Genomic DNA, 16,667 nt, shown 5'->3' with positions numbered 1-16,667 from the left:
ATAAGCTATAGAATAATAAACCAGCAAAGTCCCATAGAATAAGCAAAACACATGCCTGGTAAAACTAAGTAAAATTCAAATTAACCCTGTTTATGGTATACTAATTGCTAAGCACTGTGAACCTGTGTACTCCTGTGTTATAATGATCGACATGTTGATGCTACTCCATATTATCCATTTAATTTGAACACTCAAAACTAATGAAGTAGGTAGCTCACATTCCTCTTACATAATGAAAAAAAGACTTGCACAAGAACACATGCTAAGTGGTGAAAGCCAGAATTTCACTTCAGAAATCTCAATTACAATACAAACTTTTATTTAAATATGGTGGGGGACACTATTGTATAAACACTCCTCTTAAGGCATAGCCTATGGAGCCATGGCTTCTATAAATTCTTAGGCTTAGAGATGATACCATCCGGATACCTTTGCTTAAACCGGGCAACCACATCTGGGTCTAGTAGGTGTATCCCATCCAGTTGGTTTCCAAGAGTAATCCTAAAACAAGGGGGAAGAGGAGGAAAACCAAACATCCTGTAAGGGCTCAACACTGTTCATGCCAGGTTTTGTTTCTTTGGGTCTCAGGCTGTCCTGGAATTCTCCATGTAGACCAGGCTAACCTTGAACTCATATAGATCTGCCTACCTCTGCCTCCCAAGTGCTGGGGCTAAAGGTGTGCTCCACTATGCCTAACCCATGTCAGTTCTTAAAAAGATCATAACAAAGTATATGGCAGTCCTGGTACAGGTGCAGATATTAAAACTGGCTGAATTTTTCTTTGGTGGTGGTGGCTGTAACTGGGGATTGAATCTAGGGGTCTTATATATATGCTCTAATGCTGAACTATATCAGTCAATACCCTCTCCCTTTTGATACTAAATTAAATTCATTAAACTTGTAATCCTTCTGCCTCAGACTCATGTCAGCTGGATCTGCATATTTAAGGATTAGTAAGTGATGTTGTTAGCCAGGCCTATTTCATTCATAATCACTGCCAATGAATAATCTTTGGATAATTAAAATGCCAGCCATAGGAGTCAAAAGCACTAAAATTGACAGATTAAGTAAATAATTAGTAGTCGCTAGGGGGCAGATTTAATATATCCCATAGACTGAGGATCCTTAGGCTGTTATAACTTTAAGAACAGCCCTTTGAAATCTAGTGAATGTTGTAGAGTCCAGGAAAATGATTTAAACATAAGTTTATGCCACCTGAGTTCTTTACAGCCCATCTGTAGAGTTTTGCCCTGTTGTGGTAATGTTACCAGTTGGGTTGCACATTGTGTGGTCGTCCAAATAACTCAATCTTGCGGGTGCCTGGGGACAGTCTCTCAATCATGCCATATATTTCATCTGGTTTATGACTGGTGGAACGAACCTAGAAAATAAAAAACAAGCTACTTAAAGTCATTTAAGATTATAGGGCTAGAGAGATAGCTAAGCAGTTAGGATGGAGCACTGACTGCTCTTCCAGAGGACCCAGGTTCAACTCCCAGAACCCCCATGGCAGCTCAGAATTCTGTGCTCCAGTTCCAGGAGATTCGACAGTTCAGAAAGAATTATATGCAGGCAAAACACTGACACACATGAAGCAAAAATAAATTTTTTAAAAAAGCTTTTCTCAGCCAGGTGGTGGTGGCGCACGCTTTTAATCCCAGCACTTGGGAGGCAGAGACAGGAGGATCTCTGTGAGTTCGAGACCAGCCTGGTCTACAAGAGCTAGTTCTAGGACAGGCTCCAAAGCTACAGAGAAACCCTGCCTCAAAAAAACAAACAAAAAAAAAAAAAAAGAAAGAAAGAAAGCTTTTCTTAAGATTGCAATTCTAGCTCTGTATGTTATCCAAATAAATAAAATGTTGGAGACTATACCTGACAGAGGTAATTGTAGCACATACCTCAGCTACAATCACATCACAGTCCAGACCCTGGTTGAAGCCTTGGGGATTTCCTTTGACACCAACCTGCTCATCACAGAGAACAATTGTTACCTTATAAAACCACAGCTTTTGGACTTTTAAACAGTCCCTTTTACTAAACTGGGCCTATTGTTACTCACTAAGCAGTGTTCCTTTCCGTGGTTCAACCAGTGACCTGTTCGTCCTGTCCGAATGATGCGCTGCAGTTGGTTAGTCTTCACCCAGATGATTTCATCCACCCGTTCATAACTGTGGAGCACAGAGAACTAGAACTTTAACTAGCATTACAGTTAAGGCACACTGCTAGATACAAAGGCAAAGACTGATAAGAATACTGAGAGAAGTCAATTTCCCTCAGAAAAATACAACACAACTTCTACTTACCCCCAGAGGTTCAGACACTCTCTGCCCAATTCCATGGCCCTAGAAAGATGTAAGGGTTAAACAACTTGTTTGTCCTTATTTTTCCCTTCAAAATATTTCATGTGTTATAAACATCAAACATTTACATGGAAAACATCATCGGGGCAACCAAATTAAGAATGAATGAAAAGATGAAATGGCATCTAATCTGAGTGACTTTATTTTTCTAAAATCAAGAATCCCAAGTATTTGTGCTATAAACAAACATTAAGCCCCATGGAAGGGGGTTGGCACCCTAAATCAGTGACACTTAACTACAGGCCTGAGAAAACCTCATGGAAGGGGGAGGCTTCCTTAAATCGGGAACCCAGGATTTTATTCCCACCCAGCTTTCACGCTGTACTATATTTGCCCGTACCTACATATCTGGATTATATTACCTGCCTGTGACCCAGAGGAAAAGAAAGCCATCATCCTGCAGTACTGGGATATTGAGCCTGCGCATCTCATCATCTGTTAAGGTCCCATATGGTAGCTCCATGTGAATATCCCAAGGTGGGTCAGCCATCACAACTGCAAATTTGCCCAAGATACTGACGTCCAGGTAGCGGATATCACAACAGATCCACTGCATGAGGTAGTATTTGGTCATCTTTCTTTCCTTCACAGATTGATGGTCCCAAACCCTCTAACTCAAGTGTTCCTATCCCATTCCATTCCCATCAGTGAGCCAGACTGCTAAATTTATTCCCTGTTTTTCTACATGTACGGATTCCCCATTCAGTTTGTCTATATGTTGAAATGAGTTTCCCCAGGATGTCCAGACATGTAGGTACCTGAGGTGGAAAGAGTCGATCTGCGCTGGAGTCACCCCCAACACTCTGCGTAAGAGCAAGCTCCTGGCTTGGCGTATGCTCCTTGCTGCCAGGACCCTCAGAATCCATGCAAGCGTCAATTTCATAGTGAACATATTTGCAGGTGTCCATGTGGAAACATGTGTTAAGAAAAGAGCAGTCACCTAAAGACTCATCGGTGTGCTTATTGATAATTCGTCTGGGAAAATTAAAAAAGGGGGCTCAGAATCCAAATGGTACTTCAGAAGTAAATCATATATTCAAATGCAGGATTTCTTATTCTCCCCCAATTGTCTGTATCACTAAACTAAAAGAACTAGTTTTTCTCTTGAATAAAGAGGACCTGGGTGCAGTGGCTTAGGCCTGTAATCCCACCACTGGTAGTAGCCCTAAGGTTAGAAAGGTCATCATCATAGGCAGCCTGAGCTCCAAAAGCCCTATCTCAAAAACAACAAAAAAAAGAGACTTTCTTCTCTTCCTAGAGAAGGTTGTTACATCAGAATTAAACACTGGCCCTAAGCCAGTTTCTATCCTCCTTCCAGAGAACTTTTAACTTGCACTATTGGTCAGAGACACAGATGCCTGACTAGAAATCTTTTTAGTTATATACAATGGCCATCCCAAAGACAGCCGGAATATGCTGGAAAGAATTCCTGTTTCTGGAGAAACCCTCCCCACCTCTCCCTCCCAAGAGACCTGAAGTGCAGCTTGCGACAAGGCCGGTCAGCATCAGTGGCTTTCATGCACTCTTCCTTGGTCCCATAGTCACAAAATTCTTGCACCTGGGCCCGACCTCGAGAGCGGAACTTTTCAACAATGGACTGCTCCTTGGCTGTTGTGGTATTTAATAGCTCTAGGATCTCCTGACTGACCTGTTTGACAGAAGTAGCCTTGGTCTTAAGGATTTGTATATAAATTAGCCATTAAACCACCTCCACAAGTCTACCTCATAGCAATGTCTGATAAGAGATAAAGGAGCTAACATCGTAGGAGGATGGGTTCACTCACCACAAGTATTTAGAAAGGAATTCAGATACGAAGAGCCTGGTTTCTACAATGAGTACCAAGCTGATAGCACCCACCTAATAGTCTAACATCCCCTTAAGCCAATTTTTTTTGATTGGGTACTAAGAAAGGGACAATGCTAGTATTTTATTGCTTATCTCAGTATATTTGAAAACACTAGTTATCCTCATAGAAGGCCAAACTAAATTTTTATAACTAAACTAGAAGTCATAAACATGAAAATTCAATGTAGTTCTAATCAGAACAATTGTCTTGATAATTTCATTGATTTCTATAACTTGATCTAAAGGAGTATCATTTAGTATTCTCCACTTGTCTTCCTATATCTATTTGAATTTCTCTTTTCTCTGAATCCTTTTCCAAGGATTCTCCCAAATAGATTCCGTAATTCAGGACTTCCTAACAATGGAATTATTAATACTTTGGCTAGACAGTTTTCTGCGGGGGTAGCGTGTTTAGCAGATTTTTGGCCCCTACCTTCTAGATCCTGTATCTATGTATCTACTCAGTGTCAGTAGCACTCTGCCGTGCTGTGACAACAATGCAGCAAGACACTGCTACAGTGGTGGAGGTGAAGGTAGAGGAAACCATCTCCAGTTGAGAACCATTGCTCTATGTCTTAATTCTAAAGCTACTCCTTGTCAAAGTAACAAAACTGCAAATTGGAGCACAATGTGAACATTTCCGCGTGACCCGACCTTCTTGCTGTGCTGATCAGAGTACAGTGTGAACATTTCCGCGTGGCCCTACCTTCTTGCTCTGCTGCTCTTTAGTAGACTGTTGGTTCAGAAGACTTTCAATCTCCAGATCAACATCCGAGGCAGCATGTTTCCTTGACTTCTTAGCTGGCTCCTTAACTGGCTCTGATGTCGAAGAGGTCAAACCAGATGCTAAGGAGCTGGCAAAGACAGCCACTGCAGTCGAGTCCTGTTCTGCACGTCGTTTCTGCCCTGCGATAGTCCCTGCTCCCTCTCCAAGGCCTTTCTTGTCCGCCACGGCGCCCATCATGGCAGAGAGCTTGGAGTGGTCAGCGTAAGTTACAAGGGTGGGATGTGCATCATCTTGTAGGAGACCTCGCTTTACCTCAATCAGCTCCTGAGCTGCAAATTTCTGTAGAAGACTTTCTACCCCATCTTGAGTGGCAGGTGCATCTGGCTAGAGAAAGGAGAAGAACATAAGAGACACTACCATGACAACAGCAAACGTGATAAATTCCAGCTTTATCAGCTCATTACCGTAGAGATGGCAAGACGGATGGATACAGCATCAGTGGGCAATGTTAAGGCCAGATCTGAGAGGTGGTGTAGCAACTTCTTCTCTAACTCAGGGTCTGTAGCTAATTCAGGAACTATAGAAGTTGTGCTGGGCTTAGGGCCACTAGAGGTAGGCGCAGTAGGCACTGGGCTATCACTACGGAAGGTTGGGGACAGAGCTGCTTCTGGATTCCTTAAATCTAAAAGAGAAAAATAAAGTGAAAAGGGTCAATACTGGCAATCTTTATATTCCTCAAGGCCAAATTCTCCAACATTCCTAGCACACAAATCTTTCATCTCAAGCAAGTTCTCTGACCAGCAGAAGCACTAGATCACCTTTCAGTCATACATAAGCATTTGTTGTTTTGCCAAAATAAACTATGCATCTTTTTTTCTCTGTTGGGGCAAAAGTTTTTTCCTAATTCTCTGCCCTCACTACTTCAGAGGAGGTAAAACAGCATGGTACATTTATAGGGCTCTGCCACCCTTTTCTTCTCTCTCTCTCTTTTTTTTTTACTATTTCATTTATTTATTTATTCATTATGTATACAATATTCTTTCTGCGTGTATGCCTGAAGGCCAGAAGAGGGCACCAGACCTCATAATGATGGTTGTGAGCCACCATGTGGTTGCTGGGAATTAAACTCAGGACCTTTGGAAGAGCAGGCAATGCTCTTAACTGCTGAGCCATCTCTCCAGCTCCCCTTTTCTTCTCTTAATAATAAATCAATCTATACTTTAAAATTAAAAAAATGAAATTTTTAATAATCAAAGCTGGGATCAGATTATCTTTTCCAAGGATGAATTTTGGATTTATTTATTTATTTTCAAGACATGCATTCTTGTGTGTAGCCCTGGCCTGGCTCTCCTGGAACTCAATTTGTAGACCAGGCTGGCCTCGAACTCATAGAGACCTACCTGAGTGCTGGGATTAAAGGCATGTGTCACTACCACCTGGAGGATTTTAATGAATCAAGGCCATTGGTCATCAAGAATATGTTTCACACTTAAAAACACTAGGCCCAGGGCTGGAGAGATAGCTCAGAGGTTAAGAGCACTGACTGCTCTTCCAAAGGTCCTCAGTTCAATTCCCAGCAACCACATAGTGGCTCACAACCATCTGTAGTGAGATCTGGTGCCCTCTTCTGGCCTGCAGGCATACATGGAGGCTGAACATGGTGTATATAATAAATAAATCTTTAAAAAAAAAAAAACCAAGTTCGAGACCAGCCTGGTCTACAGAGCTAGTTCCAGGACAGGCTCCAAAGCCACAGAGAAACCCCGTCTCGAAAAACCAAAAAAAAAAAACAAAACAAACAAGCAAACAAACAAAAAAACCAAAACAACAACAACAAAAAAAAAAAAAACCTAGGCTCTTGGAATACTTGTCCAGAGGCCTTGTCAACAAATGGGGGTCACAGCATATTTCCACCGTATGTTCTTACTCCACCAACTGTACACATGAAGAGGTCACAGAAGCACTTTGAAGACTTGGATGAGTTAAAATAACTCATCTTAGTTAAAAGGATGCACGACATATAAGTAATAATTACTATGTAGCATACCTAGAGTATAAGAGAAAGACTTGCATTCTTAGAAGAGATCCCACAAATCTAATCAACGTGAACTGAATCAGTCATACTAGGTGCAGATCCTGAGTCGTCTTATTCAGGTTATAAATCTGAAGTACCAAAAATTACTTTCAATAAGCAAATATGCACAGTGATCAAAGCTACTGCAACAAGGAAACACAAGCTATTTTTCAAAAGGAATTCAGACTATATCAACAAATTTAATTGTGAAACATTTTCCTGACTCCTAAAGTATGCCTAAGGGGGTATTACATAAATTGTGGAAGCCAGGTGTACAATCCTAGTTTCTTGGGAAGCCGAGGGAGGAGGGTTCCAAGTTCACAGAATATTTGGGCTATAGACTAGTTCATGGCTTAAGCCTAGGCAGTTTAACAAACCTGTCTCAAAATACAAATTAAGAAAAGGCAACTGGGCATAGTGGCACGTTGCCTTTAATTCCAGTACTCAAACAGAGGCAAATAGATCTGAGTTTGAGGCCAGCTTGGTTTACACGGTAAGTTCCAGCCCAGCCAGAGTTACATGATGAGACCTTGTCTCAAGAAAAAATAAGCCAATTAAATATATAAATACATAAAAGTAAGTATGAGCTAGCATATGGCTGTGGTAGAGTGCTTGCTCAGCATGTGAAAACCCTAGGCACAATCCCCAATAACACCCCTCCCTCCCCTAAACAAATGGGACTTTTGATAGAGACTATAAGAAAATAAATAGGTAAGTTTTTGTTTTTTTATGGTTTATTTAGCTTTATTTTATGTGCATTGGTGTGAAGGTGTCAGATCCACTGGAACTGGATTTTCAGACAGTTGTGAGCTGCCATATGGGCGCTGGGATTTGAACCCGGGTCCTCGGGAAGAGCAGTCAGTGCTCTTAACCGCTGAGCCATCTCTCCAGCCCCAAGTTTTTGGTTTTTTTTTTTTTTTGTGTGTGTGTGTAGCTCTGACTGTCCTGAAACTCACTCTGTAGACCAGGCTGGCCTTGTACTCACAGAGATCCACCTGCCTCTGCCTCCCAAGTGCTGGTATTAAAGACCTGTGTCACCATGCCTGGCCTAATATAGGTAAATTTTACTTTTTTTTTTTTTTTTTTTTTTTTTACGAGACAGGGTTTCTCTGTAGCTTTGGAGCCTGTCCTGGAACTCTCTTTGTAGACCAGGCTGGCCTCGAACTCACAGAAATCCGCCTGCCTCTGCCTCCCGAGTGCTGGGATTACAGGCGTGCGCCACCACCGCCCGGCTATAGGTAAATTTTAAATCGAAGTATATTACTACTTTGTCATGCAGATGTCTGGTTTTCCACAGGGTCTTAATGTACAGTCCAAACTGTCCTGTAAGCTATGATGTAGCTCAGAGTGACCTCAAATTTTTCTGTCTTCTCCTCCAAAGTGCTGAGATAGCTGCCTCGGTTTGTCCTGAAACCTGGCCTACTTTGCCCAGACTAACCTAGGATTCTGCCTTCTCCTGCTGAGGTATAAGCATGTGATGCTATGCTTAGCTTTATAAATAGATTCTGAAATGTTTTTAAGTCATATAGTAACCATTTCCCCAATTACGTTCCAACTATGTGCCCAGGGCCAAAAAGATGGCTCAATGGTTAAAACACCCGCTATTCTTGCAGAGAACCTGGGGGGTCCCAGAACCCACGTGGGCCTCACAACTGTTTGTAAATCCAGTTCCAGGAGATCCAAAGCCCTCTTTGGCTTCGAAGGGTACCGGCACACACAGTACACTTAATTACATAAAAGCAAAACTCATATTCATAAATTTAAAAAAACCCAACTATGTGCCAAGCCCTGTGCCATATAATGCTGTTTTCATGAATGTTTTGTTAATAAAGATGCAAGGCCTCGCTAGGCAATTATACGTAGGTTTTGTTATGTCAATTTAATGAGAATACTTTGAGAAAGCTGTCCATGTTCAAAACAAATTTAAGTAAATAAATGTTAAATTACTGAGCATTTTCCATGACTTCAAACTTCTAATTAAAACTTCAGAAACATTCATTTTAATGTAATCTAATCCAAGTTCTGTGTGGAAACATTACTTTTCAAACCACAAATATGTGATATTTTACTTATACCTGATGCAACGATACCTGATACCATTTTTTTTTTGCTTTATTTTTGTTTTTGGTTCTTTTGTTTGTTTGATTTTCGAGACAGGGTTTCTCTGTAGCTTTGAAGTCTGTCCTGGAACTAGCTTTTGTAGACCAGGCTGGCCTCGAGCTCACAGAAATCTGCTTGCCTCTGCCTCCCGGAGTGCTGGGACTAAAGGTGTTAGGGTTTCTCTGTGAAGCCTTGGCTGTCCTGGAACTTGTTGTGTAGATCAAGTTGGCCTCAAACTCAAAGAGATCTGTCTGCCTCTGCCTCCCTTGATTAAAGGTGTAAGCTATCACTCCCTAGCAATACCATATTTAACAAACTTTTTTGTACTTTAAACAAAACACTGAATCTACCAACTCAAAGCAAGCAATTTGACAGTTGTGTCTATTAAATTTTGGTGATTAAAATGATACTGCTCGCTGGACAGTGGTGGCATATACCTTTAATCCCAGGACTCAGGAGGCAGAGATAGGCAGGTCTGAGTTTGAGGACCAGGACAGGCCCCAAAGATATAAACCCTGTCTCGAAAGACCAAAAAACAAAAAAATAAAAATAAAATGTTACTGCTCTTAATTCTTTGTTTTTGTGTTTTGAGACAGGATCTGAGTATGTAGCTCTACCTGTCCTGGAACTCCCTATATACATCAGGCTGGCCTCAAACTCAGAGATCCACCTGCTTCTGTCTCCAGAGTTCTTGTATTAAAGGCGTAACCTACTATGACCACCTTTTTGATTTTGAAACAAGGTCTTTTTGAGTCAGGTGAGCTATATCCAAGGATGACCCTGAACCCAAGATTCTCTTCTTTCAAGTTCAAGATTAAAGGTGTATGCTAACACATGCAACTAGACCTACAACTTTCAACATGTTTTTACATAAATTGAGATTTTTCAGAAACAGCCATATAAATATATTAAGAATATTTTACTACGTTGTTTTTGCATTTGTGTGTGTTCCAAGTGGCAGCCTCTACTACTCTCTGCCTTGTTCACGCCCTTGTCTCTGCTGCTGACAGTGTTTGGGGGGTTTGAACTCTGGGCCTCATGCTTGTGTGAGCACTCTTACCTGCTGAGCCATCTCCCTACAGCCCCCAAATGACTGTTTTAAAAAGCCTGCTCTTCCAAAGGTCCTGAGTTCAATTCCCAGCAACCACATGGTGGCTCACAACCATCTGTAATAAGGTGTGATGCCCTCAGGCATACACACGGATAGAATACTGTATACATAGTAAATAAATAAATAAAACACCTAAAAAAGGCACTAAGATAAGTAATTGGAGTTATTGGTAAATTGATTAAAAATCAACTTAATTATATCTCTATGATAGCCATGTAAATACATAAAACTGACGTACAAAACGAATCAGGAGCCTGGGGAAATGGCTCTGCTCAGCAGTTAAGAAGACTGCACTTACAAGAGACCTGCTTCAATTCCTAGATTTCCAGCAGCCACATAGTGGCTCACAACCTTCTGAAACTCCAGCTGCAGGGGGATGGAGGGGTGAAGGGAATCCTTCTCTGGCCCCATGGGCACCAGGTGCATGGTGCACAGACATCACAGCATATATGTTGGCAAAATACACCATACACTAAAACATATATGGGAAAAATAAAACTAAACTCACCAAGCAAAGAAGTTAGTTTGTATGGTGAGGTAAAAAAGTTCTTCAAAGCCAGGCAGTGGTGGCGCACGCCTTTAATCCCAGCACTCAGAGGCAGAGGCAGGCGGATCTCTGTGAGTTCGAGACCAGCCTGGTCTACAAGAGCTAGTTCCAGGACAGGCTCCAAAGCCACAGAGAAACCCCGTCTCGAAAAACAAAACAAAACAAAAAAGTTCTTCAGATCTTGATGTCTAATTATTCTTTGATCCTATGTTTTGCATTTTGTTTACTATACTACCCTATTTTTAAAATTATGTGATCTGACAAATTTTGTATTGGCTAATAAAATTTAAAAACCAGGCCATTCAAGCGGCAGCTCCAGCAGGATTACTTTACCACGGACACCAATTCTGTTTCTTCATCATTCTATGTGGACTCATTCACTTAACACCTTACATGTATGCTACTGTATCTCTAACTTTTTTTGGTTTGGTTTTTGCTTTTTGAAACCAGAGTCTCTCTATGTAGTCCTGAAACTCACAACTTCCTGTGTAGACCAGGCTGGCCTCAAACTCATAGATATCCTCCTGTCTCTGCTTCCAGAATGCTGGGATTAAGGCATGCACCACCATGCCAGGCTTTCTCCTGGCCTTTTCTTCTACCTTCCTTTGACTCTCACCTAGATTTGAAGGTCCTTTAAGGTAAGAACAGAGTCTTAGTTTTGTCACCACTCATGAATAGTGTAGATGTATAACAAATGCTTACTAATTATGTTAAGAATCTTGCCTAAGAATACAGGTCCAGAAAATGAACACATGAACTTAATGTCATCAAAATCTGCTGATGGGCGCTGAGGATACTAAGCACTGTCACAAGCTAGCCACACACGTGATATGGATTCAGTATTCTTGCAGAGTTTTCCAACTGCTCATTAAACAATTGACCTTGTGCTGGGAAAGAATGTTGGGGTCGGACTCAAAACCTTTTAATGTTCAAGTTTTCTGAATTTCTCATACATGGGAGAGGGGGAAATGTTTAAAGACCAAAACTAAGTGTTTTCAGATTCTCACAACGTTTGTAAACACTTTCCTAATCATTTAGCACCATCTAGTGAGGACCTTGTTGTGGTTGCTAAACTAGGCACTGGGGGCATGCAGGTGCAATCCTTGCTTCCCGCCCACAACGTTAAAGAAATGACAGTGAAGGAGCAGTCACTAGAACTGAGGTGGACGGCTCAGAATAGGGTACCGAGAGGCTTCACAGAGGAGGCGGCGCCGCCCGAGCGGCCGCTCGCCCCTCCACTGCCCGCCCCACCACCCCGCACCTCACCCAAGTGCCCCGAGTCCTGCTTCCGCCTCCGCTGCAGTCGCTCACGAAGCGAGTCCAGCTGTTTCTTGTGCGCCTGGATAGAGCTCCACGTGTCCGACATCCTCCTGCCCGGCTCCGACTCCGCTCGAACCGGCCGAGGGAACTAGCACCTCCCAAGCCTAGAACGGCGAGACATCCAGTCCTCGCGCGGACGCCAGAGCCGAGATGGAAAGCTACTTCCGGTTTCTCGAACGCATGCTTTAAGTGTTGGCGAAACAGCGGATGTAATCATGAGGCGGTTCTCGCTCGTGCTTCCGGGACCGCTGAGGCTGGGTTTGCCATTTTGGAAGCTGGCAGAGCGGCCATGTTGATTCTTTGAGTGCTTCCTTAGTGACCACACATTCAATTAGCGGGAATAGAACGGCGTGAGTGGATGATGGACGGATGGCCTGGCTAGCGAGATAGACGGGCGGGATGGGGGTGCACATATTGCTACTCAAGTAGATGTACGCCCAGGTCCTTGCACACGCTAGCGATCACTATACCACAGATTTGTACCCTTAAACCACAGATTTTTTTCCCTCCCTCCCTCCCTCCCTCCCTCCCTCCCTCCCTCCCTCCCTCTCTTTCTCCTTTTCTGCCTGTCCTGAAACTCGCGTGTAGACCAGACTGACCTTGAACTCACAGAGATCTGGCAAAAACTCAAATCAGCCTTGGTTTATGGTACAGGTTGGGTGTTGATTTTTTTTAAAGATTTATTTATTTATTAATTATGTATACCGTGTTCTGTCTGCACGTATGCCTGCAGGCCAGAAGAGAGCACCAGATTTCATTACAGATGGTTGTGAGCCACCATGTGGTTGTTGGGAATTCAACTCAGGACCTCTGGAATAGCAGGCAATGCTTCTAACTGCTGAGCCATTTCTCCAGCCCCTTGATTTTTTTTTTTTTTAGATTTGTTTTATTCATACAAGTGCTTCGCCTGCATAGATTCTGTGCACCAGATGCATACTTGTACCTGAGGTGGTGAGTCTCCATGTGGGTACTGGGAATTGAACCCAGATCTTTCACAAGAACAAGTGCTCTTAACCACTGAGCCAATTCTGCGGTCTCCCAGATTTTCTTGATGAAAAAGTATTGGTGTCTTCTTTCCTTTTCTGTATGTGGAAAGACATAGAGTTTCACCATGTGGCTCTGCCCAGTCTCCATCTAACACTCCTCCTGCCTCAGTATCCTAAGCTTTGGGGTTTTAGGCATGTCCCAAGACAAACATCTTTGCAGCATGAGGGAACAGAGTCTAAACATGCAGGGAATGTGCATGAGACTCTGAGGTTCCCAGAACCCACAGACATTTAAGGAAAGGAAGACTTTTTTTTTTAAGTTTAATTTTGAAAAAGACTCCTACTTTGGTGTATGAATGTTGGCCTGCAGGTATGTATACCACATGTGTGCCTATTGCTCTTGAAGACCAGAAGAGGGAGTCATTCTTTTTTTTTTTAAGATTTTATTATGTATACAATACAGTGTTCTGCCTCCATGTATGACTGCAGGCCAGAAGAGGGCACCATATCTCATTGTTCTCATTGTAGATGGTTGTGAGCCACCATGTGGTTGCTGGGAATTGAACTCAGGACCTCTGGAAGAGCAGACAGTGTCCTTAACCTCTGAGCCATCTCTCCAGCCCGAGGGAGTCATTCTTGTGAGCTGGAGTTGCAGACCGTTGTGATCTGTGATGTGAACCTTGCTAATTGAACCTCCAAAAGAGCAGCCTGCAGGCTGGGTTTCTCTGTAGCTCTGGAGCCTGTCCTGGAGCTCGCTCTTGTAGACCAGGCTGGCCTCCAACTCACAGAGATCCCACCGCCCCGCTTATAGTTAAATATTTTTATATAAAATATTGGTTGTGTGTGGTGCTAGAGATCAGGTACTGCAGCACTTGCCTGCGTGCTCTGAAAGTGCCCTACTGCTAGGTTGTTCAGTCCAACACTAACCTTCGTGGAGAACCACAGTACTAGATACAGTCTTGCGATGCTGTAGAAGATGAGAATTTTGATCCCATCTTAAAAACAGTAGCCCTTAGGACCTGGAGAGACATCTCAATAGTGCTTGGTACTCTTCCAGAAGACCCAGGTTCAGTTCCCAGCACCTGAATGGTGGCTCACCATCTATAACTGGATTTGACTTCCTGGAAAAGCTTCTGTTGCTATTGACACATAGCATATGCTATGATAGGCACACACACACATATAATTTCAATTTTTTGTTTTGAGACATGTAGCCCTGGCTGTCCTCTGCCCTCCAAGTGCTGAGGGTAAAGGTGTGTGCCACCACATCTGGCAGTAATTTGAACTGTTGAGCTTTAGCTGTGCTGTCTTTTGGTAAAAATGTCCGTTTTACTGGGTTAGTTTAGCAGTGTACAATTGTATAGAAATTCACATTGTTTTAACAGTGGTAAACTACTGTTTTCCCTTCATGCAGAGGTAACAGGCCTGTATAAATCACGTAAGGTCTTATCTACAGTTCAGTGGTGGAGCAGGCACCTGGCATGCACAAAGCCAGAGATCTGTCTCCTGGGCAGCAGAGCAAACTCAGAGTGTGGTCCCAACTGTGAGCAGAGACATTGCATTCTTCACACCCTCATCACTCACATTTTGAGACAGAGTCCTAACTGAGCTGTATCCGCAGCCTTTTTTTCCCCTTGACAGTCTTTGAACTTACTCTGTAACCCAGGCATGTCTTGAGCTTGCAACCTCCCTTTCCAACTCCCCAGGGGCTGAGATTACAGGCCCCTGCCACTAGCCCAGCCTTGTCACTTCCTTACTACTTGGCCAAAACCTAAATGTCCACTAGGATTTATCAGTTTACTGTTATTAAAGGTGTGAAAAGACAAGCACAAGGGAGGTCAAAGCTGGGCCTTACTGGGAATGGGACCAGTGCAATGATTTGGGAATCATGAGATACTGTTTATTAGTTAAATTCTAAGAATGGTAACTAGTGCCCCAGATACAAGAGTTTGTGAGGGATAAACACAGGCCAGTACTGATAAGCTCGAGGCCTGGTCTACAAGAGCTAGTTCCAGGACAGGCTCCAAAGCTACAGAGAAACCTTGTCTCAAAAAACAAAAACAAAAAGCCAGTAGTCAGGAAGTGGGGGGGGGGATGAGGCAAACCTTTAATCCCAGCTCTTGGATTTAATCCCAGTAGAGGTAAGTGGATCTCTGAGTTCCAGGTCAGCCTGGTCTAGAAAGGCAATCCAGATAAACCCTGTCTTTGTCAGTGAGGTTTGACACTAAGGAGGAGGAAAAAAACCCGTGGGTGACATGGGAGGGGGGCAGATGCTGAGAGCAGAAGGAAGAATGAGGCGGTCTAAGGGGCCGCCTTTGCGATGGCTGGGCCCAGAGCTCACTACTCACTAAAGGCCTAAGTGTTACTTTGTATTAGGTTTTGGTCAGAGGTAAAAGACTCAGATACCCAAAGACTATCAGTTCACCAGGCTCCTTGAAGATGGCTGTTCTTAAATGGGCATCTCAAAAACACCACATCTGCATGCCAAGGGGAGTTTAGCGGGCAGATCTTATATAGGTTTGTACAGTGGTATCTAGATTGTTGAGTGGATTGTTCAGTAACTATGTTTAAAATGGTTATTCTATAGACATGTCCCCATTTCTAGTGTTGAATTTGAGTTAGTTATCTCTAGGATACCACAGGATATTTTTCTTATCTATCACCATATAAAAGAATCTGTTTACATAATCCTTCCACCTAGAGTAGGCTCATAGAAGTGCTGTCATGTCCTATTTACCTTCTTACCTAAGGGCACTTGGCCTATTAAGTAAATCCTCAGATGTTAAGTGAGAAAAACAGTTTTCTCTCGCTTCTCATCCATATATTTATTCCTCCAGCGTGAACTAGAGTCTCTTGTTCATGTAAAGTGTTTTGCAAGCTGCTTTCGCACATATTCATACTACCAGGTTAACATCAACTTCCAGAAAGACAGTGGGGCCCTAGCAAGGAAGAATCAAGAAAAAGGAATTAGTGATGAAGAGAAAACAAACATAAAAAGCAAGAAAAGTAGACCAGGAAAAGAATGAACAGGAAATAGAAAAGAGCCCTGGAAGAGAATGGAGAGGCAGGTTTTGTGTCAAAGAAACTTCCCTGACAGCTGTTACCATAATGAGAACTGACAGCTAACTAGCAGGCCAGTCTGGTGTGATTAGGAAAATGGCATTATCTCCATCCAGTGGGGATGAAGGAATTTAAAGGAAGAGAAGAAACAGTCACTTGCCTTTCTCCATAGATTGAAAGGGGGGAAAATGTATCTACAGATATTTGCCAGGAATTTAAAACAAAGGAGCTGTTTCAGTCCACTAAATCCCCAACTTCCCAGGTGCTAAAGAGGGCCTCCTCCACTGCTCTGGTGGGGACGTCTAGAATCAAAAGGTTCTTTCTGTTCTACAGAGTGAAGAATAGATCTACTCACCTCCGTCTGCGGGGAGCCTACAGAGTGAAGATAGATCTACTCACCTCTGTCTGTGGGGAGCCTACAGAGTGAAGATAGATCTACTCACCTCCCCGTCTGCGGGGAGCCTACAGAGTGAAGATAGATCTACTCACCTCCGTCTGCGGGGAGCCTCAGAGTGAAGATAGATCTACTCACCTCC

At 42.9% G+C, this 16,667-nt stretch overlaps 1 protein-coding gene across 1 annotated transcript; it reads right to left on the bottom strand.

The window, feature by feature from the left end:
* Positions 1-298: 298 nt before the first annotated feature.
* Mettl3 (methyltransferase 3, N6-adenosine-methyltransferase complex catalytic subunit) lies at positions 299-12,279 on the bottom strand. Its single transcript, XM_075949422.1, has 11 exons — positions 12,032-12,279; positions 5,398-5,615; positions 4,913-5,317; positions 3,833-4,008; positions 3,119-3,335; positions 2,723-2,910; positions 2,304-2,342; positions 2,060-2,168; positions 1,899-1,964; positions 1,269-1,381; positions 299-501 (listed from the first exon to the last, which is right to left on the bottom strand). The coding sequence occupies exons 1-11, from the start codon at positions 12,129-12,131 to the stop codon at positions 390-392; spliced, it is 1,743 nt and encodes a 580-aa protein (XP_075805537.1). The 5' UTR covers positions 12,132-12,279; the 3' UTR covers positions 299-389.
* Between the last annotated feature and the right edge of the window lie 4,388 nt (positions 12,280-16,667).

This window comes from Microtus pennsylvanicus, chromosome 15 (assembly GCF_037038515.1).
Source record: "Microtus pennsylvanicus isolate mMicPen1 chromosome 15, mMicPen1.hap1, whole genome shotgun sequence".
NCBI lineage: Eukaryota > Metazoa > Chordata > Mammalia > Rodentia > Cricetidae > Microtus > Microtus pennsylvanicus.
Note: the sequence above shows the minus strand (reverse complement) of the source record. Positions and strands in the feature narration are given on the sequence as shown.